Below are 27,615 nucleotides of genomic sequence, written 5' to 3' on the forward strand. Positions count from 1 at the left end.
ATATTTCACCCTCCCCCTTTGATGATGGTCAGATTCTCTCTTTAGTAATTTTTTTTTTTTACTTATGCTTCTGAATTTCATACAATAAAATGAATTCTCAACTGGGACTGTATTTGACATATAAATTAACTGCCACAGACAGACCACTATTAAAGTTTGAGTTAATTATTTTATGTTTATGTTTTTATACCTTTTAATTAAGAACTGTTGTTCTTTTTAGGATGCGTATGGGACAGCTCTTAAGGTGTTTGAAAGATTTTGCATTCAACATTCAGGCTATCAGGTATGTTTCATGCTGAGTTTGATATCCTCGATTACTTAATGATAGTTTAGCAGACATTGAGCCCTTCCTTTGTGTACGTTGATGATTCTGATGAAGGAGCACTCAGAAGGTATCATTGAGTCTCCCACGTTCTCTACAACTCAGCTGACCAAAGGCTCTGTAGACCCATTCCTCAGGACACTGTCACATTTTTTTTTTTTTTTGTATTAAGATTCATCTCAAATCCATTTGTAACTTAATTTCATCCAGATCACAGCCTCGAAGGCACTTCCTCATGACTTCAGGCCTCACTATACTCTATTTCTACAAATGCTGAGCAGTCACACTGAGTCAGATAAATGGGAATCCAGAAGGCTACACCCTAATAACTTCAGTAGGTCTCTAGTTTATATGCACTTCAAAGCACTTAAGTCTTTCTCATACTCAGTGCCTTTTCCAGACTCTGGCATCTCCTGTTGATTTCCTGTGTTCATCTGCCCCAATCTCAATAGAGACCCAAGCAAATATGAACTCTCTGTGGGCACTCCTTTCTCTGTGCTCCATTGCTCATCTAATTTTTGTCTAGCTCCATTTTCCTTACCTCTAGTCCTTACTTCTTTTTCAAGTGTGTGTAGTTTTTCACATAAATTCAGTTTGGGGTGGAGAATATTTATTTAGAGGACCTTGTTAGTGAGGACACGTTTGTGGTTTTCTTTGGTCTGAGCTGAGTCTGACCCTTTGGGAAGCTCTCTACAAAGACTGAAAGTCTTAGGATGGCCCCACTTCTCCCTCTTTGAGTATCTTCACATGGGGGATTCCTCAAGTGGCTTATAGCTACCAAAGCTTCAACTTCTTTGAGCAGCCTGAGAAACTTTGGAGATTTTAAACATATCTCAAGAGTTGAAACAAGAAAAATAATTCTTTCATCTGTTCATCAATTATAAAAGTATCAAGATCTTGCTGTGCTAGAGGGACTCTTGCAGGCACTTCAATGTCATGGGAGAAACTTTCTTGTAGACAATCATATGTGGTAAGTGCTATGATTGAGTTACATATAAAACACTAAGATAACATCAATAACTTTATGATTAATGCTACTAAAATCAGAAAAAGCATTATAGAAGATGTAATGTCAAATTAGGTCTCAAAGGAGAAGTGAAAATTCATTAAGTAGATTAATTATACTTAATGTAATTCTAGTTACATAGGATAATTAAGTAGAATAATTACAGTAATTGGATTTTAAGCAGGGAGAATAGTGTATCCAAATGTTTAGAAAAATTAAATGTCCTGATGTATTCAGGGATAGGCCCCAAGCTAATGATGCTGGAGTACAGAATGTGGAGGTTGCGACGGGGATGGGGGAAATGCTGAGAAGTGAGTGTGGAGTCTTTGAAAGGAATTTGGTTGTATATGCGAAGGGTCTTACTTATTACGCAATGAAGTCTGGATTTAAAATGGTAGACAAAGGTGAGACAGAGGAGTTTCTAAGGATGAGTATGACATAGATCTATGTTTTAGGGATGTTATTCTGGCAGAGTATGTAAATTAACTCAGGAGGTAGAGAAACTGTAAGCGGGGAGCTAAAGTTGGGGGCTATATTCCAGGCTTGAATTAGGCAATAGTGGGAGAAATGAATGATGAGGCTTAGAGAAATATGTAAGAGGTGGAATGCATGCAACGGGGCAAGAGATAGTATGACAACTGGGGTTTCTGATTTGGTTAATGATAATGTTAATGAAAGTATGGAATACATGATGATGACTTGGGACCTGACAATAAAAATGTGTGAGTTGGGATTTAAAATGTCACATATGTTGTCTGTAAGACATCCAGGGGGAAATGTGGAGCAGTCAGATGGAATAATAGGTCTGAAACTCTAGAGGAATTTCAGACTTAAAGATAAAGATGTCATCATTCCTAATATTCAGCCACTGAGGACTAGTTAAAAAAAAAAAAAAAACAAAAAACAAAACAGAAGCTCTGCTCTAGAGTGAATAAGGTGGGGCATGGAGCCAAAAAGGATGGCAGAATGTTAAATCACAATGGATTTCAATGCTCAGATCACCTGTCAGGTACTGAAAGACCCACTTTTCTAAGTCTCCTCTCATTCACTCTAGCTTCTAGTTCCTAAAATCTATGGATAGGGACAGAATGTTTTTTCATTGAATTGGGTGACTGTGGGTTTTTTAAAATAATGGTCAGGATATTAGGAAGTCCATATGGCTTTCATGAGATGTATACAGAGAAGAAAAGGAGTTGAATAACACTTCCAGGGCCCAAGAATATGGAATTCTGTGGTCTTCCAAACTCAAAGAGCAAGTTTAGGTGTAAGATAAAGAGGAACTGTGTGAAGGTATATATTGTTATTTTTCTCAAGATACATGGTGCATATTATAAAGATTTTATAAGATAAATGTGCCTTTTATTATTCTGCATATTTTTTCTCCATGTTTACATCTGACAGGTTTTGGGACAATTACTTCTGCTAACCTTTTAGTAATATTGTTTGTTATCAAACAAATGTGGGCTCATTACTATTATTATCATTTATACAGTGACTCCTTGAGTGAACTATGTGAAAATGAGCATGACAATGTAGTCCTGGCATTTAAGCAATTGAGTCAAACCTTTTATGAGAAACTTGAAGAAATCACTCACACTAACACCATGGAAAACTTTCAAGTCTGATTATGTGATATTTATCCCTTTGTAAGGAGAGATATATTTGAGTTTACACAATGAAATGGAAAAAATATTCATCTTGGAGCCAAACAGAATTGAATTCACATATTAGCTCTGCTGTCTTCTAACTGAATGACCTTAAATTATGTAATATATCTGAACTTTAACTTTATTTTTGGCAAAATGGGAGTAAAGATGGATACCTCTAGTTGTTTTGAGTCTTAAATGAGATAATGTATGAAAAGTGATTGGGATTGGGTGGTGACTTAATTAATTACAGTGTTTTTTTTTTTGTAGTTTAAGTTAATGTCTAGTAAAATTTGTATCACATTGCCAATTTTTGATACATCCTCAAGTTACTGAATTTTAAATGAATGATCAATAAATCACAAGAGACCCAAGTCAATCCTGAACAACAATTTAGTTATGTAAGAAAACTTCTGCATTTACAAGAAAGATAACTGTTGTGGACTGGATGTTTGTGCCCTCCGCTCAAAAATGTTTATACTGAAATTCTAACCCTTGATATCATGGTATTAGGGATGATTGGGTCATGAGAGTGAAGCTCCTTGGATGTAGTTAGTGCCTTTAAAAGAGAGATACAAGAGAACTTGCTCTCCTCTCTCTGCTCACTACCATTGGATGATACAATGGGAAGATGGCCATCTGCAAACCAAGAAGCAGGCCCTCACCAGAACGGAATCTACTTATACCTTGATCTTGGACTTTCCAGCCTCCAAAACTGTGAGAAATACATGTGTGTTGTTTAGCCACCTAGTCTGTGATATTCTGTGATAGCAGCCTGAATTGACTAAGACAGTCACTTGGAGTAGTTATAAACCACTTTCCATTTGAAAGCAGAACATGTTGATTCAACTATTTTGTCCAATAGCAATGATAGATTTTGTTTGAGTCCCCCAAACTTTCTTATTTCTTCTTTCCAAATGATCAAGAGTACACTTTCTGGCAGTGATTAAGGAGTGTGTATGTAACAGAAAAAAAGTTTACCCTGTGAACCTGAATATGGAATTCACATTGTTTCTGCCCTCAATATCATACTTAAAAAACAAGCATACAAACAAATAAAAATGAACAAACAACAACCATAACAAAAACAAACCTTTAAAGGTGTGTTTCTGCTGTGATAAATGAATTTGATACTCTGAAGGAGAAAAAAGTCTCTCAAATGAGCTTAAACTGCAGTTGATTTAAAAATTAGAGAATATAATTCTTAAAGCTATTGAAAGTTTCAACCAGAAAACCTCAAGTGAATTTTTAATGTAAATGAGGTCTTGAGTACAAGTTCTGTGATCCTTTAAGAAAACAATGAGCTGAAAACTTGGTATTGTTGTTGTTTATGTAGTAAGTGACTTGGCACCCATCCGAAAATAAAGGGCATTAAATTGACTTACCGTTGTGTTTTTTGTGTTAAATCCATTAGTCCATCCATTTGTAGGCATGTGTTCATCAGGTATTTTGCTTTCATTGCTGCCTACCTTTATTGCAGCTCTAGGTCACAGACTATAAAATCTGGTTTAGACCCAGATCTTGAACACAGAGCATTTCTTTCTCAGGGTGAAAGACATAACCTTTTGAATCATCTAGAATGTACCAAGACACCATTTATCATATGACATTGCTTACAGATATGTTACATATGCTTATAAAAACACTTTGTCTAGACATGGAAAAACCTCTATTCCTTAGAATTTAACCCAAATTTGGTTTATATCAGTCATGTGCCAAAAATCTTACTTATGACTATTTGCTTAGGGCTAATTCTAAATTTTTTTTATTTAAAATAAGCACATAGTAACAAACATTGTAGATATTAATCCAGCTTTATAGATAGTAACTTTAAATATCAAAGTGTTAAATATCTTAAACACAACAAGAAATGGAGCTTGTCAGAGTGGATCAAAACACAGTAACCAACTATATGTTGTCTACAGGAAACCCCTTTTAAATATAAAGACATATGTAAATTAAAAGTAAATGGTCTGGGCACGGTGGCTTATACCTGTAATCCCAGCACTTTGGGAGGCTGAGGCAAGTGGATCACGAGGTCAAGAGATCGAGACCATCCTGGCCAACATGGTGAAACCCCATCTCTACTAAAACATACAAAAATTAGCTGGGTGTGGTGGCATGTGCCTGTAGTCCCAGCTACTAGGGAGGCTAAGGCAGGAGAATTGCTTGAACCCAGGAGGCGGAGATTGCAGTGAGCCAAGATTGTGCCACTGTACTCTAGCCTGGCACCTGGTGACAGAGCAAGACTCTGTCTCAAAAACAAAAGTAAATGGATGAGACTTCTAGTTTCTGGTCTCTCTTGTAAGAAGCTTGGAATCAACCACTCCATCCTAATTAGTGAAAATAGAAACAAACTGAAAAATTGATAATTCTTCTAGATCCCTGAGAGAAGTGATGTCATGGGGAAACTGTTGCCCCTCAAATTGGAGTGAAAGACAGGTGAATACAGAGAATTACAACACACTGAGGCTGAAAACCTCCACAGGAAGCAGTGCTGGAGTAGGAAAATCTGAACTTTAATGGATGAACTACTCAGTGTGGGCACGTCTGAGAGTTGAAAACTCCAGGGGGATACATTCACCTGGGAGCCATGCTTCTGTGAGTTTTATATCTGGGAACTGAACCAAGGTCTTACAGTAAACATTGGAGAAAAATCCCCTCATGCTTCTGGAAGGAGGAAAACAAAAAACTATTTTAAAATGTGCCAGAGTGCTCTGATCTTTTTAATAAGGTCTGTCCTCAGGAGAAACTAGTTACTCAGAGTATAGCCTGCTGGGATCTTATCAGAGACTAACTAACCTCTGTAGAAGGGAAATATCCAACTTCAGCCCACACCAGCCATCCTACTCCACCTGAAGCAGGGCATAGAACAAAGCTGAGGAACACTTGTAAAGTTCATCATCTAGAAAGACAAGCTCACTAAATGTCCGACATAATTATTGTCATACGTTTCTTCCTAACAATGGAGATATGTCCTGAGAAATACATTGTTAGGTGATTTTGTCATTGTGTGAACATTAAAGAGTGTACTTACATGAGCTTAGATAGTATAGCCTTTTATACTCTTAAATCATGTGGTATAAACTATTGCTCTTAGGCTACAGGACTGTACAGTATTTCACTGTACTCAACACTGTAGGTAATTGTAACACAGTGGCAAGTATTTGTATACCTAAACACATCTAAACATACAAAAGGTCCAATAAGTATATGGTATTATCATCTTATGGAACCACTGACGTATATTGACCAAAACGTCATTATGTAATGCATGACTGTATAGGACTACAGACCACTCCCCCAACAACTTACCACCACATTACTAAAGACCTATTGTTTATAACAGTTCTTGCTACTCAGTATATCTGTCTGCTATCAAGAAAAAATTACTAGGCAAAATATTACTAAAAGGCAAAAAAAAAAAAAAAACCCAAAACCAAAAACCAGTTTGAAGATACAGAGCAAGCATCAGAGCCAGACATGGCAGAAATGTTGGAATTACCAGAGTGGATATTTAAAATAGCCATGATTATTACAGCTATAATTTGTTATGGGCTTCCATGGATAAAGTAGACAACAAGCAAGAACAGAGGGGCAGGCATTATCCCAAAACTTATTGAGGAACAGAGTAGAAAAAAAAAAGGCAGAGGAAAGGCAGATTTGCTTTCTTTGCTTGAATGGATGCACGTGTCCTCTCCTGCTGTTAGACATCAGCACTCAAGTCTAGGGCTTTTGGTCTCATAGTAGAACTTACACCATTGGCAGCTCGCAGGCTCCACCATCAATCCTCCTGTCGTTGGACTGGGACTGAATTATGCTTCCTGCTTTTCTGTTTCTCTAGCTTTCGGGTGGCAGATATGGAACATCTTCACTTTATAACGACATGAACCTATTCCTAAAACAAATCTCCTCTTACCTCTCTCTATTTATGTTCTATTGTGTCTGTTTCTCTGGAGACCCTAATTAAATCAATACCCTCTTTTTTTTTTTTTTTTTTTTGAGACGGAGTTTCGCTCTTGTTACCCAGGCTGGAGTGCAATGGCGCGATCTCGGCTCACCGCAACCTCCGCCTCCTGGGTTCAGGCAATTCTCCTGCCTCAGCCTCCTGAGTAGCTCGGATTACAGGCATGTGCCACCATGCCTAGCTACTTTTTTTTGTATTTTTAGTAGAGACGGGGTTTCACCATATTGACCAGGACGGTCTCGATCTCTTGACCTCGTGATCCACCTGCCTCGGCCTCCCAAAGTGCTGGGATTACAGGCTTGAGCTACCGCGCCCGGCCATCAATACCCTCTTAAATAAAGTTCTGAAATTTCTATAAGTTGTTTTCTTACAAAAAGGCAACATAAAGTATAAAAAGAAATAAAATAGATTCATGAGACATTTGCTTAGGCTAATAAGTCAGATAATTTTAGTCAACTTAGATTTGACCTAATATATTACTAAAAATGTTCTCCTCTTTGAGACTTAAAAATTCCGAAATTCAGAGTTTAAATGATTATTATACACATTTTTATTCTTCTTTTGGTTTGCAAATATAATTAGTATTTGAAGACAGTGTCTTTATATGAAGGATTCAGTCAAATTTAATTGATTATTTGTCTTTTCAAAATAAAAATCTTGGGCCAGGCATGGTAGTTCATGCCTTTAATCCCAGCACTTTGGGAGGCTGAGGCAGGCATATCGTAAGATCAAGAGAACTAGACAATCCTGTCCAATACAGTGAAACCTATCTCTACTAAAAATACCAAAAAAAAAAAAAAAAAAAATGCAGGGTGTTGTGGCAGACACCTGTAGTTCCAGCTACTCGGGAGGCTGAGACAGGAGAATAACAAACTCACGAGGCAGAGGTTGCAGTGAGCTGAGATTGTGCCACTAAACTCCAGCCTGATGACAGAGTGAAACTCTGTTAAAAAAAAAAAAAAAACTTGAAGGGGATTGGGCCAAGAAGGCAGACTAGAAGCAGCTCATATGCACTCCTCTCATGGAAAAGAAATAGAATGGTTAGTGAAAACTAACCCTGAAGGCTGATCATCAGAGCAACCACATCAGGATCCATCAAGGTAGCAGGGGACAGAGAGCAGGGAGGCCCGAAGCCAGGCACCGGGCTGTCTGGGCTCATCATAGGTCCAGAAGAACCTCTCCGACATGGGAAAGGTTAAGTGAGTAAGAGACCCCAGGTGACTCATGCTCTCCACAGGCACCTGTGCAAAACTGGAAATGAGAGACTCTCCCTGCCTGTCTCCCAACCTCCACACTTCCCCTACCCTGCTTCTCGGCTGGGGCAGTGAACCACCTGGACATTTTGCAGGGGCAACTCTTAAGACCAAGGAGACGTCTACAAGTCTTGGGCCCCACAGCAGACCAGAAACTGGCACCGTAGTTCCAACAGAGGCCGCAGCCACAGTGACGGAGCAGTAAGACTGCTCCATCCTACCTGCCAAGTAAGGGTCAGTGCTGGTGCTAGCTTTCCACCCAGTGGTCCTGCTTTGACCTGAACTCAGCAGGCAGCTGCAGCCTCCGGTTGTCCCAGGAAATGCCCAGTTGGCAGGATGGGCTCCGTCGTCCACCCTTTTCATTTGTAGCCAGAGGGCAATGCTTGCTAGAACTTCTGGCCCAGTGATCACACTTGTGTAAACTCAGCCATAGGGCACAGCCTCTTGTCCCAGGAAGCATCCAGATGTCAGAGTGGGTGAACCCACCCATTTGGATCACTGATAACCAGGTGAGCCATGCTAGATACAACTTTTGGTCTAGAGTCCTACATTGCCTGAATCAAGTGAGGGGCCCAACCTCCTCTTCTCTGGAAACAACCCAATGGCAGCTCTACCTACCCCAGCTTTGCATAACCAGTTGGGCCACATCTGCTAGTGCTTCCAGCCCCGTGGTCTCACTTCTGCCTGAACTGTCTGGGCAGGTGCAACCCTGTGTTCTCCCAGGAAGCACTTGGACAGCAGAAGAAGGCCAGCTGGCAAAGATTCAGCCTGTTTGGCAACCAGGAGTCCCTGCCTGAGGGAGCCTTGTGGACCAGAACACAAAACAAAGAAACATGAGCATGGAGACAGTCATCAGAAGGGGCTCAGGCAAGACCCAGGAGCAGCCTAGAATTAAAACCAGTAGACTGAACCCTCGTTATACCATAATCAAACCCCCAAGGGCATCAAAGAAGATAAAAGCAAAACAGCCCATCCAAAGGACAACGCCAAAGACTAAAAGAACATCAGTCCACACAGATGAGAAAGAGCCATCTCAAGAACTCTTGACAACTCAAAAAGCCAGAGTCTCTTCTTGTCTTCAAATAACTACACTAGTTTTCCAGCAATGGTTCTTATCTATGCTGAAATGTCTGAAATGTCAGAAATAGAATTCAGAATTTGGAGGAATGAAGGTCACCAACAATCAAGAGAAAGTCAAAATCTAATCCTCGCACTCTAAGGAATATAAGAAAACAATACAGGAGATAAAGATAAAGATAAAAGGGCCATATTAAAAAGAACCAAACTGAATTAATAAAGCTGAAAAACTCACATCAAGAATTTCAGAATGCAATTGCAAATATTAACAGCAGAATCGACCAAGCTGAGGAATAGAATCTCAGAGATTACAGAACAATTATCTGAAATATCTCAGACAAAAATAAAAAAAACAATAAGGAAGAATGAACAAAACCTCCAAGAAATATGGGATCATGTGGGTAGACAAAATGACCCATTCGTCTCTGAAAGAGAGGGAGTGAAAATAAGCAACTTGGAAAACATATTTGAGGGTATCGTCTATGAACATTTCCCCAACTTTTTTAGAGAGGACAACGTTCAAATCTAGCAAATCTAGCCCTTTTGAGATGCTATAAAGAGATGACCATCACCAAGACACATTGTCATCAGATTCTCTAAGGTCAAAATGAAATAAATTGTTAAAGGCAGTTCTAGAGAAGGGGAAGGTCAGCTACAAAGGGAACCCCATTAAACTAATAGCAGACCTTTCAGCAGAAATTCTACAAGCCAGAATATATTGGGGGCCTATATTCAGCAATCTTAAAGAAAATACATTCCACTGAAGAATTTCACAGCCAGCCACACTACTTTTCATAGGTGAAGGAGAAATAAGATCCTTTTTCAGACAAGCAAAAGCTAAGGAAGTTGGTTACCATGAGGCCTTCCCTACAAGAGGTCTTTTAGGGAATGCTTTAAATATGGAATGGAAAGACTGCACGGCCACTACAAAACATGCCTAAGTACATAGACCACTGACACTATAAAGTAACTGCACAATCAAGTCTGCATAATAAGGACTATGCAGCTAACAACACAATGACAGTTTAAAATCTGCACATGTCAAAAACAATCTTGAATGTAAATGGGCTTAATAACCCAATTAAAAGGCACAGAGTGGCAAGTTGGATAAAGAAGCAAGACTCAACTGTATGCTGTCTGTAAGAGACCTGTCTCACATGCAGTGACACAAGTAGGCTCAAGGTGAAAAGATAGGGAATACCTACCATGCAGATGGAAAACAGAAAAAAATCCCAGATATTGCTATTCCAATTTTAGACAAAGCAGCCTTTAAACAAACAACAATTAAAAAAAAAAAAAAGACAAGACCAGGCATAGTAGCTCATGCCTGTAATCCCAGCACTTTGAGGGGCCAAGGCAGCTGGATCACTTGAGGCCAGGAGTTCAAGACCAGCCTGGACAACATGATGGAACACTGTCTCTACTAAAAATACAAAAGTTAGCCAGGTGTGGTGACAGGATCCTATAATCCCAGCTATTTGAGAGGCTTAGGCATGAGAGTCACTTGAACCTGGGAGGTGGAGATTGCAGTGAGTTGGGATCTTGCCACTGCACTCCTGCCTGGGTGATGGAGTGAGACCTTATGTCAGAAAAAATAAAAAAGACAAAGAAGAATATTTGTATTAGTCAATTTTCACACTGCTATAAAGAACTGTATGAGACTGGGTAATTGGTAAAGAGGTTTCTTGTTTTGTTTTGTTTTTTGTTTTTTGTTTTTTTTTTTGAAATGAAGTTTCACTCATGTCGCCCAGGCAGGAGTGCAGTGGCACGATCTTGACTCACTGCAACCTCCACCACCTGGGTTCAAGTGATTCTCCTGCCTCAGCCTCCCAAGTAGCTGGGATTACAGGTGACCAGCACCACACCCAGCTAATTTTTGTATTTTTAGTAAAGATGGGGTTTCACCATGTTGGCCAGTCTGGTCTCGAACTCTTGACCCTGAGTGATCCACCCGTCTTGGTCTCCCAAAGTGCTGGGATTACAGGCATGAGCCACAACCTCCGGTCAGGAAAGAGGTTTTATTGACTCATTCTACATGGCTGGCAAGGCCTTAGTGAACTTACCATCATGGAAGAAGTCAAAGAGGAAGCAAGGCACATTTTACATTGTGGCAGGAGAGAGAGAACATGAAGGAGGAACTGCCACACACTTTTAAACCATCAGATCTCGTGAGAACTAACTATCTTGTAGGAACTCATGAGAACAGCATATGGGGGAACCCACCCCCATGATCCAATCACCTCCCACCAGGCTCTCCCTTGACATGTGGGGATTACAACTTGAGATGAGATTTGAGTCGGGACGCAGAGCCAAACCATGTGAACATTACATAACGGTAAAGGGTTAAATTCAAGAAGAAGACCTAATTATCCTAAATACAGATGCGCCCAAGACAGGAGCAACCAGATTTATAAAGCAAATTCTTATAGACCTCTGAAAAGACTTAGATACCACACAAGAATAATGGGGACTTCAATACCCCACTGAGAGTATTAAATCATTGAGGCAGAAAACTAACAAAGGTAGTCGGGATTGAAACTTGACATTTGACCAAATGGGCCTGACAGATCTCTACAGAACCCTCCACCTAAAACAACAGAATGTGCATTCTTCTCATCTACACATGGCACATACTCTAAAATTTCCTGTGCAATTGGCCGTAAAATAGTCCTCAGCAAATTAAAAAAAAGTCACAGCAACCACACTCTCAGACCGCAGTTTGTTAAATTTTAATCGAAATTAAGAAAATAAAGTAAAAGCATATAATTACATGGAAGTTAAATAGCCTGCCCCTGAATTACTTTTTGGGTAAACAATAAAGTGAAGGCAGAAATCAAGATTTTTTTGAAACCAAAGATGACAAAGATACCACATACCAGAATCTCTGGGACACAGCTTAAGCAGTATTTTGAGGAAAGTTTATAGCACTGAATGCTCACATCAAAAAGTTAGAAAGATTGCAAATTAACAACCTAACATCACACCCAGAGGAGCTAGAGAAATGAGCAAAACAACCCCAAAGCTAGCAGAAGACAAGAAATAACCACAATCAGTGCTGAACTGAAGGAAATTGAGATGTGGAAAACCACACAGAAGATCAATGAATCTAATAATTGGTTCTTTGAGAGAATAAGTAACATTGACAACTCACTAGATAGACCAATAAAGAAAAAAATAAAAAAAGGGACATTATCACTAATCCTGCAGAAATATTAAAAAACATTCAACAAAGATGACCATAAACACCTCTATGCACACAAAGTAGAAAACCCAGAGGAAATGGATAAAATCTTGGAAACACATACCCTCTCAGGATTGGACTAGGGAGAAATATCCTGGTCCAGGACATGAACAGATCAATAATTAATTCCAAAATTAATTCAGTAATAAAAAGCCTACCAACCACAAAGAGCCCAGGACAAGATGGGTTCATAGTCAAATTCTATCAGATATATAAAAAAGAGCTACCCAGGAAGGTGAAAGACCTCTACAATAAGAATTACAAAACACTGCTAAAAGAAATCAGAAATGACAGAAGCAAATGGAAAAACAGACCATGCTCATGGATAGGAAGAATCAATATTGTTAAAATGGTCATATTGCTCAAAACAATTTATGGATTCAATGCTATTTTATCAACCCAATGACATTTTTCACAGAATTAGGAAAAAAAACTATTTTAAAATTCATATGGAACCAAAAAACAGCCCGAATAGCAAGGCAATCTTAGCAAAGAGAACAAAGCTGGAAGTATCACATTGACTGACTTCAAACTATACTACAAGGCTACAGTAACTAAACAGTTACAGTAAGTAAAAAGTTTTGTACTGGTACAAAAACAGACACATAGACCAATAGAACAGAATAGAGAGCCCAGAAAAAATGCAACAAACCTACAACCATCTGATGTTCAATGAAGATGGCAAAAACAAGCAATGGGCAAAGTACTCCACCTTCAATAAATGGTGGTAAGATAACTAGCCATATGCAAAAGATTCAACATGAACCCCTACATTGTACCACCCAGAAAAATCAGCTCAAGAAGGATTAAAGACTTAAATGTAAAATGTAAAACTAAAAAAACCCTGGAAGATAACATAGGAAATACCACTCTGGACATAGGATCAGATAAAGATTTCCTGAGAAAACCACTAAAAGCAGTTGCAATAAAAATAAAAATCAACATATGAGACCCAATCAAACTAAAGAGCTTCTACATAGCCAAAGAAACTATCAACAGAGTAAACAGACAACCTACAGAATGGGAGAAAATATTTTTAAACTATGCATCTGACAAAGGTCTAATATTCAGCATTTATAAGTAACTTAAGCAAATTTACAAGCAAAAAGCAACATCCTGTTTCAAAGTGGGCAGAAGACACAGGCATTCTTCAAAGAGGATATACACATAGCCAATATGCATATGAAAGAATGCTTAACATTACTAATGATGAGAGAAATGAAAATCAAAACTACAATGAGATACTATCTGGATCAGTCAGAATTACTATTATTAAGAAGTCAAAAAGTAACAGATGCTGGCAAGGTCCTATAGAAAAGGGAACATTTATACACTGCTGGTGGAAATTTAAATTAGTTCAACTGTTTCAGAAAGCAGTTTGTCAACTTCTTAAAGAACTTAGAAGAGGATTACCATTTGACCAGCAATCCCGTTATTGGGTATATAGCCAAAGAAATGTCATCACTCTACCATTAACACACATACACAGATATATTTATCACAGCACTATTCATGGTAGCAAAGACATGGAATTAATCTAAATTCCCATTAGTGGTGGACTGGTAAAGATTAAAGACTGGTAAAGATTCCCATTAGTGGTGGACTGGTACATAAGATACCATGGAATACTATGCAGCCACAAAAAAGAAGATATTACGTCATTTGCAGCAATATGGATGGAGCTGGAGAGCATTATCCTATGTGAACTAACACAGGAACTAAAAACCAAATGCCACATGTTCTCACTTGTTAAGTGGGAGTTAGACACTGAGTACACATGGACACTAAAAAGGGAACGACAGACACCAGGGCCTACTTGAGGGTGGAGGGTGAGAGGTGAGTGAGGATTGAAAAACTACCTGTTGGATACTATGCGTATTACCTTGGTGACAAAATAATCATTACCCCCACAACACGCAATTTACCTATAAAACAAACATGCACATGCACCCCTGAACTTAAAAGTTAAAAAATAAAAAGTACAACCAAAGAAAATGTGAATGTAAAAATTTGGTTGGGAGCAGCAAACGCAAAAATCTAATAAAGTACTCTGCTTGAAAATGTCATGGAGAACTTGAATAAAGAGACATTAAAGAATGTAAATCTTACAGCCTTTAAATTTCAAAGTTCTGACATTCAGACCACATATGAGGTAAGACTGAGAGACAGGTTGTCAGAATACTTCTTGCAAGAATGAAATAGCTAAAAATCAAGCTGAATGGAAAGTCTCAGGAGGTACATGATACCTTATGGAAGAGAGGTTTATTTCTGTTACTTTGGAGAATTTTTCTTCAAAATATGTTTGGATTTTATGGGCTAAATAAATGAAAAAAGTCTCTGAATAAATAAAGACCTGAATAGACAACTCACCAAAAAGATATATGAATAACAAATACACATATGAAAAGATGATCAGCATCATATGTCATCAGGGAAATGCAAGTTAATAGAATAATGAGACACACTACACACCTATTAGAAATCTAAAACACTAACAAGATCGAATGCTGGCCAGGATGTGGAATGACTGAAATGCTTATTACTTGCTTGTGGAAATACAGAATGATCCAGACACTTTGGAAAACACTTTGGCAGTTTCTTGCAAAACTAAATATATTCTTATATAATCCAGAAATTGTATTCCTTGTTATTTACTCAAATGAGTTGAAAACTTATGCCTACAGAAAAATATGCACATGGATATTTATAGTGGCTTTATTCATCATTTTCAAAACTTGGAAAATAACCAAGATGTTCTTTAGTAGGCAAATGGATAAACTGTGATACATCCAGACAATAGAATATTATTCAGCTCTAAAATGAAGTGAGTCATTAAGCCATGAAAACACATGAAAGGTATTTAAATGCACATATTACTAAGTAAAAAAGATCAGTTTCAAAAGACGACATATTGTATGATTCCACCTGTTTTGAGATTTGGGAAAAGCCAAAACCAAGGAGACAAAGAATTTTTGGTTGCCAGAGGTTGAAGGGAGGGAGGGATGAATGGGTGGAGGATTTTTTTAGGGGTGGTAAAACTACTATGTTTGATGCTATAATGGTGTATATATGTCATTATAAATTTGCCAAAACTCATAGAATGTACACCATCACAGGTGAACATGAATGTAAACTAGGAAATTTGGGCAATTATGATTGTCACTGTAGGGTTACCAATTGTTAACAAATGCATTACTTTCATAAAAAGATTTTGATAGTCTCAGAGGCTATGCATATTTTAGGATGAGGTATACAAGAAATCTCTATTTCTTCCTCCAATTTGTCTGTGAACTGAAAACTGCTCTAAAGATAAAGTATATTAAAAAAATCACAGTGACCACAGTTTTAGAAAAATAGAGAACCAGAGACTCTAGAAATTTTTTTACCATCTCTTATCCTTTACCATATGCTTAATGTAAGAGTAAATTATTTCTGTCATTGGAATAATAATTAATCTAACTATATTACAAAATTGGCTTTCCCTGTTTACTTGTTTTACACTCTTTATCACATTTCCAAGTCTTTAGCTGGAAGATTAAAGTCTTTTTTTTTTTTTTCAGATGAACGAGCCAATCTTTGACCCCCTTCTCTTTGAAAGAATAACAGAGGATGGGATGCAAGTTGGTATCTGTTTCAAAAGAGGATCTGTTTCTAACTTCTTTATTCAGATCTCTTCTTGGGTAGATATTATGGACAGTAATTGCGTCCAATCATCCTTACATTTGAGGTATGTCTAATAGCAGACATTTCTCTGTTGTTTTGTGTTTTTGTCTTTGTTTTTGAGCAGGAACTTTAAAGAGCAAGCTGGCACCATGATTTCATAGGAAACTCTGGCAGCATTTCATGCTCTGTTTACTATATAATAATGCAAAATTTCTCTTTCAATGAGTTCCTTTTCTGGATTTTTTTGGATGTGAAAATACCAACAGAGAGAATATTTCTTTAGCAAGTAAAGCAGTAAGATGTAAAGCTCTCTGCTGTGGGTCAGAGAAGTAGAGTTGGCTGGCTGGCACAAAGAAGAAAAATATTCCATGGAGAGATAGTATTGACAACAGTTGAATTCCTGGTTCACTGAACACTTGCTATGCATCAGACACTGTTCTAGAATACGGACATAAATAAGCAAAGGAAAAAAGTCATTGCTTTTAAGGAGTTTGCCTTCTAATGAAGTAGGAAGACAAGAAGCAAAGAGACATGTAACACATCCCATCATTTTATGTAGTAATAGAGTCTACAACTAAATAGGGAGTGATGCAGAATCTGGGAGATAAAATGAGCCATGCAATTGTTTGGCTGAAAGAAATTTCCAGGCAGAAGTGACAGTAGGTCAGTGGTCCTGAGAGAAGAATGAAGTGTGGTCAAGCTATAGAGAGAAGGCCAGCATAGCAGGCGGCCCAGAAGAGCACAGTGAGAGATGAGCGTGGAGGGATTTGAAAGGCAATGGAATGTTGGATCTTGTAGGATGTGAAACATAGATATTAAAGAAAGCCATTGGAACAGTTTGGCCAGGATATGGCTATGATCTGACTTGCATTTATGAAAGGTGTCTCCAGTGACACATGAGCATAGAGAGAAGGAGGAGATAAGAGGGGAAGCGTGTTACTATGATAGTCATGAATACAATTGGAAGGGATCGGTATTTGACCATCAGTATATAGGTTAACTCTGAGTGAAGATCCCAGTAACTGATAAAATTCAAGTGAAACGGAAAGAACATGCTGATGAACCATATAATGGATAGAAGTTTAAGAGAGGAAACAGGAATGACCTGGAGAATCTTGCCTTGTGATAGGGCGAATACTATCTAGAGAGATAGAGAAGAGAAGGTGTGAGGATGTGGAGGATTCAAGAGTTCTGTTTCGGAACAAATTAGTTTGAGTAGCCTATGACACATTCCAGGAATAGCTTGAACTCAGGCAGAGACCAGGGCTTGAGATAATAAATGGGAGTAGTTAGCAGAGAAATAACATATAAAGCCACAGGAGTTGATGAGATCACCATGAGTGAGTAAAAATAGAAGACAGATGAGATTTTGTTCTGTTTAACATTTTAAGGTCAGAAATCAACTGGGGAGCTGGAAAAAAGAATTGAGAAGTGGCCAGTGAGGTCGCAGGAGAACAATGAGAAGGTGGTATCCTTTAAGTCAAGTGTAGAATGTGTTTCAAGAAGAGGGAATAATCAACTTTGTTGATGTTAAGTAGGATGCAAAGGGGTGCAGCAATGTGGAGATTGTTGGTTACCTTCACTCGGGAATGAGCAAGATGAAAATATTGATGGAGTAGTTTGAGGAGAGACTAAGAGCTGAAGAAGTAAAGAAATCAAGTACAGACAAGTTTTGTTTTCATATAAATGGGAGCAGAGATATGGAGTGATAGTTGGAGTCATTTATGAGATTAAGTGAAGACTATTTATTTATTTATTTTGAGACAGAGTCTCCCTCTTGTTGCCCAGGCTTGAGTGCAATGACGTGATCTCAGCTCACTGCAACCTCCACCATCCAGGCTCAAGGACTTCTCCTTCCTCAGCCTCCCAAGTAGCTGGGATTACAGGCATGGACCACCATACCCAACTAATTTTGTATTTTTAGTAGAGACTGGGTTTTTCCATGTTGGACAGGCTGATCTTGAACACCCAACCTCAGGTGATCCACCCACTTCAGCCTCCCAAATTGTGGGGATTATAGGTGTGAGCCCCTGCGCCTGGCCGATTTTTTATTTTTAATATGGGAGAATGACATCTTGTTTTGTGTGAAATTGAATTTGAGTTGGTTTTGGTGCCATATCTTCTAATTTCTTTCCCAGGAATATGAATAATATATTTACTCATTAGCCAAATAAATCTCTCAGCCCTTGTCTATAAGTGCAATAATTTAATTAGAAATCCATGATTTTATCATTTTGCATAATTCATTTGAACAGTAAAGACTGTCCTCTAATTTGTTGGACTATTTCTCAAACTCTTAATTGTAACTATATAAGATTTAATTATGGAAAGAGATATTTATCATGTAATAAGGATTTAATTTCTGTGCAAAAGTGATTGACTGGATTTTTAATGGCTTTATATTGGTGGCAAATAACCTTTTAGAAATAATTTATATGTGTTCTTCATTTATATGTGTTCTTCATACTAATAGGTAATTAGCAATTATAGCACATGTCAAAAAATACAGGAGCCTAAAATTGTTCTCTCTCAGCCTCATACTGGATTCAAGAAAGTTTCACATGTAACTTTAAGCAATGTGACGTTATAATGCAATGTTTTAATTTAACCAGAAACCAGAGACTATATAGTAGTTTTCTTCAGTAAGTTCTAAGTTTTTGAAAGATAAATATATTCATCTCATGTTTTAATATGATTTTTAAAAACTATGTAGTATATCAATTAATTTGTTATATCTAGTGAATTATTTTTAAAAATCCTTTGAAATGGTTAGATGGCTTAGATATGGTCGCAAAACTATATCTAAGGGGTAAAACTATAATTAAAAATCCACAACTTCAGATGTTACTAAAACATACAATATATTGTTTTAGCCATCAGTAGTTAGCTTAAATATGGGTGAAGATTCCTATAACTGCATTATCATTTTCTGTGGAACTATCCACAATCTTGAGAAAAGTTGGCTCTATGAGTATATTTAATCCTTTTGTGATTGAAAGCACCAATGTAGCTTGCTTGTGGTAATAGCAGAAATGAGGGTCTCTGAGAGCATAGGTATATATAAAGCCTGCAGGTAATCTTAAGTATTGTCTATTTTGGAGACATTATACTATTCTTACCACCTTTCCTCTCCAAATAAAAACAAAATCAAGGCATCTTCTAAATAGCATGATAACTTCAGAAAAACTACTGTTATGATATTAGCTGGTTTTTTTTTTTTTTTAAGTTCTTCAAATGTACTATTTGTTAATTTGAGATACGCCTTACAGACCTTATCAACACTTGGTCACTGTGAAGCCTCCGGAAAAGTGATGAATTTCAGATGAGTATTTCTTCTTTTTCTAGGATAATGGAGGTTAGTCTTGCCTATTTACTAAAGACTGCAAGGTCCGTGGTCACTTTGAGGCAACTGTGGCCTCGGACTCTCATCTGTCCTCTTCCTCCACTCAGCTATATTTGGTAACTGAGCTCATGCTTCAGCAGACTGCCATGATCAGGAATTCCAGCAGCGGGCTGGGAAGCGCCCCCAGGACTGAGGCTGAGCACTTAGAAACAAAGCCTCTTAACATAGAAGGAACTATATTTATGGTTCTGATAAACATAGGATTAAACACGTTTCTCTGTACTTTGGACTTGTAGATGAAAATCACCACCTGCCCTTTAAGTATATTTTTATCAATTAAAGGTACAGTATGTGATTCCAAGTAGAAAAAGTGACAGTCCAAATGGAGGATCTGCTTAGTACGATCTTCCATGTGCTTTTTACTCAAGTGGTAGATTACCTTAAAATAGTAATCCAGTAACTATTATAAAATAGCTACCTGCATTGTCAGGTAAACGTGGTCATTAATGATGATGAATATTACAGACATAGTTCATCACAAGCAAGTCAAATTGATGGTCAGGAATCATAGGGACAGAGTTTAAGCCAAGTTTGCCCAACCCGTGGCCCAGGATGGCTTTGAATATGGCCCAACACAAATTTGGAAACGTTCTTAAAACATTATGAGATATTTTGTCTTTTTTTTTTTTTTAGCTAATGAGCTATCATTAGTGTTAGTATCTTTTATGTGTGGCCCAAGACAATTCTTCCTCTTTCAATGTGGCCCTGGGAAGCCAAAAGATTGGACACTCCTGGTTTAAGTTATACATTGATTTCTCAGATCAGTTCCTGACACATCAAGTATCCAAGAAATGTTTGTTTGAAGAATAAATAAATGGATGAATGGGTGAAACCAACTCACATATTTTTATACTGTATAATTTTAAATTGGGGCTCTCTAAGATTGTAACCAGGATTCAGATAAAAAGCCCAAGCAATTATCTCTCTCTATTGATTTAATTCAGTTGCTAGTGACTCAACTTTTAATTTTTTTCATCTATTAACAGAATTTTTAATAGGATTGTGAATACTTATAAATAATGTTAAGTATAAGACTAATGTCAAATATTTCTTTATATTGCTAATGGGCAACAGATCATAAGACATCAGAAGATGTCAGACTTAACTGTAGCCTGTAAGGTAGAGCACTTGTTCATGACAAGGATAAGTCTTTTCTTCAGTTGTCAAAATGTCCCACAAGCCCTGTATTACCTATTCTGTAGCATCTGTGTTTAATGTAGTCTAATATTTTAATCCCTCACATTGCAAATATAGATAAATAGAACAAAAATCCTGGCTGTCCCAATGTCTGGTAGTGGAACCATATCTAAGGAATGAAACTATCATTAAGAATTATTTGTTATGGGCCAGGCGTGGTGGCTCATGCCTGTAATCCCAGCACTTTGAGAGGCCACGGATTAAAACGAAATACACTGTAAACTATATTTTAAATTAAAAACTATCAGAAGTCCAGCAGGGTGGATCACACCTGTTATCCCAGCACTTTGGGAAGCCAAAGTGGGAGGATCACTTGAGCCCAGGAGTTTGAGATCAGCAGCAATACCCTGCCCCTACAGCACACCTGTAGTCCCAGCTACTTAGGAGGCGGGTAGGTCACAAGGTCAAGAGGTCAAGAGATCAAGACCATCCTGGCCAACATGGTCAAACTGTGTCCCTACCAAAAAAAAAAAAAAAAAAACAAAAAAAACACAACACAAAATTAGCTGAGTGTGGTGGCGCATGCCTGTAGTCACAGCTACTCGGGAGGCTGAGGCAGGAGAATTGCTGGAACCAGGAGGTGGAAGTTGCTGTGAGCCAAGATTGTGCCACTGCACTCCAGCGTGGCTCCTGGTGACAGAGTGAGACTCTGTCTCAAAAAAAAAAAAAAATTATTTGTTATGTTAGCTTGGAATTGAAGTACTGAGTCTTTTACTTAGATGACACTTCATCATCACATTTGACCCAGCTTTTTATTTAAACAAGTTTCTAAGTGAGCTTGATTGACTTAACATGTAATTTTTCTTCTGAAAACTTCAGAGATCTCATAGTACAAACCTTACAGGACTAAGATTGGAGTAAGCGATAGTGAAATATGCTAGAAATCAACGAGATTGCGGGAAACGGTAAAAAGATGGAGCAGTGGTCTAACTAAATTAGAGAGTGGAGCAAGTCAAAACAGGACCCCCTTCAGAAAGAGATGTTGATGACATGCAAATGATTTGTCTTAGAGCCCAGGGAGGCTCAGGAATTGGAGGCACCAGGCACTTTCTGAAAATATTTTTAACTGACAAACTGGATATATGTAGTGAGACAGGGGCTTCAAACAAGGTTGAAAGAATCCCTAAGGTGCAGTCAGACCCTACTTTCCCATCCCCACTTTTCTCCAGTAAAACTAATCCGGAAGCCTTCAGACCTAAGGACACACAGCCTAAAAAAGAGCAGATGAATCATCCAAAGACCTCTGGGGAATTGGATTGAGGAAGGGAAAGTAAGAGCTTCAACTGTGCCTGCAATTTTATTTCTTCACACAAGATATGGTACAATATGTAAAAATATTAACATTTGAAAAATCTTGGTGGTGTTGTGAGCATCAGGGAATGGAAAATTAGGATTAATTAGACAAACGGTGAATAATATATATACAATATATTATTAATTTTGATATAAAATCGATGCTTTTTTCTTAACAGTTAAATTATATACATCCACCATGTTAATGCGTTCTAATGTTTTCAAATTTTTTATTTGTTTATTTAATTTAAAAAATTTATTTTATTTTTAATTTTTGTGGGTAGGTAGTAGGTATCTATACTCATGGGCTGCATGAGATAGTTTGGAACAGGCATGCAAATGTGTAACAATCACATCATAGAAAATTGAGTGTCACCCTATCAAGCATTTATCTTTTGTGTTTCCATAATCCAGTTATACTCTTTTAGTTATTTTAAAATGTACAATTACATTGTTATTGACTACAGTCATCCTGTTGTGCTAGCAAATACTAGGTCATATTCATTCTTGCTAACTAATTTATTTGTACCCATTCACCCTCCCCATCTCCCTCCAGTGTCTTATTGTTGAGTGAATAGCACATATTTCAGAGTCTCACCAGGTTTTTTTCTCCCAGACAGAACTACACCCAGGCAATAACTTTGATAAATCTTTTTGTTTTTAATTGCATTTTAGGTTTTGGGGTACATGTGAAGAACATGCGGGATTGTTGCACAGGTACACACATGGCAGTGTGATTTGCTGCCTTCCTACCCATGACCTATATCTGGTATTTCTCCCCATGCTGTAAATCTTAGGTAAACTTTCCAACCCCATCTCAGTGCAAGGCTTTTTAGAAATGCTCTCTCATTTAATATTTCCCTTAATAAAACATTACTCATTTCTTTTTGCTGTTGGCAACCTTTAAAAATGAATAAAAAATGTTTCCCTTCCTCTTGAAGTGTATAAAAAAAATTACAGGTTTTCTCTTCTACCTCTCAGGAGGTCCAGCCAAGTCTTATTATAGGCAGAGTTCTTTGTCCCAGAGAGAAAGTCACACTTTGTATTTCTGAAGTAGAAGAATAAGAAAATTGCAAGTTTAGGTGTTAAAACCCTCAAAATAACACAAATTAATATGTGTGATGGAAATACTTCTGGAAGCATCAGATGGGGCTGATGCTTCCAGGGAAGGATTCTGGTCTCAGTCTGAGAAAGAGTTGGGTTTTCAGGGCCTGGAAAAGCAGGTGGATGGTGGGTTCTGTGACTGGCCAGGACGCTCATGCAGGACAGAAGAATGTCCGTACGTAGCAGGCCTGGGCATAGACTGCTGGGCTCTTAGCATTAAGCATCATGCCCTTGGAAGCTGCAGTGAAGGTGGTGGATGCCTATTCTTTGTAATGTACCATGGGGATTAGAACAATGAGTCTCATAGTGAACCTCAGTGGACTACTAACCAGAGGAGGTCTGTCCAACATTTGACTGGGTTCCCTGGTCCCTAAACCCTGGTATAAGGCTAGAGAAGGGACAAATCCATAAGAAGGAAAAAAAGAAAAAAAAATGCTTATTTTCCTGAAAGGTCTCAAAACTGGAAATGATTGCATTAAAAAAACGTAATGCAACATGACATTTCTTTCATTCTGTACAGAGTGGAGAAAAACATACCTGTTATAAAATATTGCAATACAAGAATATGAAATACAGAAGTTCTTGTCCTTAGAAAGTTTACACCAGACGAAGCCTCTTAAGTTATTATAACAAGGTTGGACTGATTCATTTAGAATGAGATTAGCGCCTGGGACAAGCGTGCTTGGTGGGGGGAGGGGCGCCTGCCAGGACTGAGACTTGAGTAGTGGTTTTCCCCCTGACAGTGCTAAGGATGCCGGGAGGTCTGGGCTGGGTGTGGCAAAGAGGCAGTGGCCAGACTGCTTCTCTAGATTCCTCCTCACTGGGCAACCCATCTCAGAAGGAAAGGTAGCAGCCCCAGTCAGGGCCTTACAGACAAAACCCCATCTCCCTGGGACAGAGCACCTAGGGGAAGGGGTGCCTGTGGGCGTAGCTTCAGCAGATTGCATTGTTCCTGCCTGCCAGCTCTGAATAGAGCAGCTGATCCTGACAAGAGGGATTCTCCCAGCACAGTGCACCAGCTTGCTAAGTGACAGACTGCCTCCTCAAGTGGCTCCCTGACCCCTGTGCCTCCTGACTGGACAAGACCTCCCAACAGGGTTCGACAAACACTTTATACAGAAGAGCTCTGGCTGGCATCGGGGTGGTGCCCCTCTGGGACGAAGCTTCCAGAGGAAGGAATAGGCAGCAATCTTTGCTGTTCTGCAGCCCACTGGTGATACCCAGGTGAATAGGGTCTGGAGTGTAGTCGGTCAGCAAACTGCAGCAGATCTGCAGGAGAGGGGCCTGTTAGAAGAAAAACTAACAAACAGCAACAACATCAACATTGACATCAAGGACTCCCACACAAAAACACCATCCAAAGATCATCAGCCTCAAAGATCGAAGGTAGATAAATCCATGAAGATGAGAGAAAAACTACAAACCACTGCCCAAGGAAATAAGAAGGGACACAAACAAATGGGAAAAAAAGTCCATGCTCATGGATAGGAAGAATCAATATCATAAAGATGGTCACACAGCCCAAAGTAATTTATAGATTCAATGCTATTCTCATCAAGCTACCACTGAGGTTTTTTTGCAGAACTAGAAAAAACTACTACTTTAAATTTCACATGGAACCAAAAAAGAGCCCATATAGTGAAGACAATCCTAAGCGAAAAGAACAAAGTTGGAGGCATCATGCTACCTGACTTCAAACTATATTACAAGGCTACAGTAACCAAAACAGCATGGTACTGGTACCAAAACAGAGATATAGACCAATGGAACAGAACAGAGACCTCAGAAATAACACCACACATCTACAAGCATCTGATCTTGGATAAACTTGATAAAGTGAGGAATGGGAAAAAGATTCCCTATTTAATAAAAGGTGCTGGGAAAACTGGCTAGTCATATGCAGAAAACAGAAACTGGACCCCTTCCTTACACATTATACAAAAATTAACTCAAGATTGGGTAAAGAGTTAAATGTAAAACCCAAACATAGAAACCCTAGAAGGAAACATAGGTAAATACCATTCAGGATGTTGGCATGAGCAAAGACTTCATGACTAAAACACCCAAAGCAATTGCAACGAAGACAAAAATTAACAAATGGGAGCTAATCAAACTAAAGAGTTTCTGCACAGCAAAAGAAACTATCATCAGAGTGAACAGGCAACCTACAGAATGGGAGAAAATTTTTGCAATCTATCCATCTGACAAAAGTCTAAAATCTAGAATCTACAAGGAACTTAAACAAATTTACAAGAATTCTTCCTCCTACTGCCTTGGGAGAAGGTGTCTTGCTTCCCGTTATCAATCACCATGAGTGCAGGCCTCCTGATGCTTCCCCAGTCATGCAGAACTATGGAGGTGGTGTCGTCTGACATATCAAGATGATCTCAACCTTTTGGGCTCCAGTGATCCTCCCACCTTGACCTTTCAGATTGCTGTGATGACAGGCTGTAGTGCAGTAGCGGGATCTTGGCTCACTGGAATCCCCACCTGCTGTTATCAAGCGATCCTCCTGCCACAGCTTCCCCAGTAGCTGGCCAACATGCCTGGCTAGTTTTCCTATATTTAGTAGAGATGGGGTTTCACCATGTGAACCATGATGGTCTTCATCTCTTGACCTTGGGATCCTTCCACCTTGGCCTCCCAAGGCTTTCACGGTGGGATTTCCATGGGAGAGGCATGCATGAGAACTGACAGGGCTTTCCTGATCCATGTCTTAGTTGATGTCTCTGGCTCAGTGTCCCCCATCAACTGCCTGAATGTTTTCTTTTTTTTCTTAACCTGGGGTTCCCTTCCCATGTTGCTTAGTTGCTCAGGCTGGTCTCAAACTTATGGCCTATTTCAACTTTATTATTATTTTTATTGATGCTGTTATTTTCAAGAGGTATATGGCAGAAGCTGCTGCTACTTAGCTGTGTAGGGAAAATCTGTTATCAGGCAAATTTTCATGATCCGTAAATTTTTCCCTTCAAAGGAGCATCTCTTGTAGATGGCAATGATTTTAAAAATAAAGAGAAAGACAAAAAACAAAAACGAAAAAAAATTTACAAGGAAAAAACAACCCCATCAAAAAGTGGGCAAAGGATATGAGCAGATACTTCTCAAAAGAAGACATTTATGTGGCCAATAAACATATGAAGAAAAGCTCATTGTCTCTTGTTGTTAGAGAAATGCAAATCAAAACCACATTGAGATACCACCTCACGCCAGTTAGAATGGCAATTATTAAAAAGTCAGGAGACAGATGCTGGAGAGGATATGGAGAAGTAGGGATGATTTTACACTGTTGGGAGTGTAAATTAGTTCAACCATTGCGGAAGTCAGTGTGGTAATTCCTCAAGGATCTAGAACTAGAAATACCATTTGACCCAGCAATCCCATTACTGGGTATCTACCCAAAGGACTATAAATCATTCTACTTTAAAGATATATGCACGTGTATGTTTATTGTAGCACTGTTTATAATAGCGAAGACTTGGCACCAACCCAAATGCCCATCAATGATAAACTAGATAAGGAAAATGTGGCACATATACTCCATGAAATGCTATGCAGCCATAAAAAAGAATTAGTTCATGTCCTTTGCAGGGACATGGATGAAGCTGGAAACCATCATTCTCAGCAAACTAACACAGGAACAGAAAACCAAACACTGCATGTTCTCACTCATAAGTGGGAGTTGCGTGATGAGAACACACGGACACAGGGAGGGAACCTCACACACTGGAGCCTGTTGGGGGTTGGGGGACTAGGGGAGGAATAGCATTCGCAAAAACACCTAAAGCATATGGGGCTTAAAACCTAGACGACAGGTTGATAGGTGCAGCAAAACACTATGGCACATGTATACCTATGTAACAGAAGTGCACTTTCTCCACCTGTATCACAGAACTTTAAAAAAAAGTGCAAAACAATGTTGTTTTGAACCAGTTTTGGGGTCTTGCCTGGAAGTTGGCCAGCTTCCTTTCTTGAGAAGCCCATTAAAGTCCACACCCTAAGCATCTCCCATCCATATGGGATTGTAGGTTCCCAGCTAATCTCCACAGGGCCAGACACCAGACAATCACAGGGAGTCCCTCGGCCCCAGAATCCACTGAAATTATTCAAACTAGATACTCCAAACTGCTTTTCTTTTCTTTTTTTTTTTTTTTTTTTTGAGATGGAGTTTCACTCTTGTTGTCCAGGCTGGAGTGCAGTGGAGCAATCTTGGCTCACTGCAGCCTCCCTCTCCCTGGTTCAAGTGATTCATCTGACTCAGCCTCCTGAGTAGCTGGGATTACAGGTGCACACTACCATGCCCAGCTAATTTTTGCATTTTCAATAGAGACTGGGTTTCACCATGTTGGCCAGGCTGGTATAGAACCCTTTTTTTTTTTTTTTTCTGGTCTCCATGTGGGCTAAAATGTCTCTACCTTCCTGGTGTGGTTGCTCACGCCTGTAATC

At 38.7% G+C, this 27,615-nt stretch overlaps 1 protein-coding gene across 8 annotated transcripts in view; it reads left to right on the forward strand.

Moving 5' to 3' along the window:
* The window catches only part of LOC101050820 (DExD/H-box helicase 60), a 258,453-nt gene that overhangs the window by 114,250 nt on the left and 116,588 nt on the right, over positions 1-27,615 (forward strand). For 6 of the 8 annotated variants that reach the window (XM_074397007.1, XM_074397004.1, XM_074397001.1 and 3 more), the window contains 2 exons: positions 221-283; positions 2,821-4,354. The exons of 1 other annotated variant lie outside the window; for it this stretch is intronic. In XM_074397007.1, the coding sequence (XP_074253108.1) occupies positions 221-283; positions 2,821-2,953 (196 nt within the window). In that variant the 3' untranslated portion in view covers positions 2,954-4,354. Of the gene's footprint in view, positions 1-220; positions 284-2,820; positions 4,355-16,072; positions 16,092-27,615 lie in introns of those variants that run through there. One more of the 8 variants, XM_074397008.1, reaches the window with a different exon arrangement.

Source organism: Saimiri boliviensis, chromosome 3 (genome assembly GCF_048565385.1).
Source record: "Saimiri boliviensis isolate mSaiBol1 chromosome 3, mSaiBol1.pri, whole genome shotgun sequence".
Classification (NCBI taxonomy): Eukaryota; Metazoa; Chordata; class Mammalia; order Primates; family Cebidae; genus Saimiri; species Saimiri boliviensis.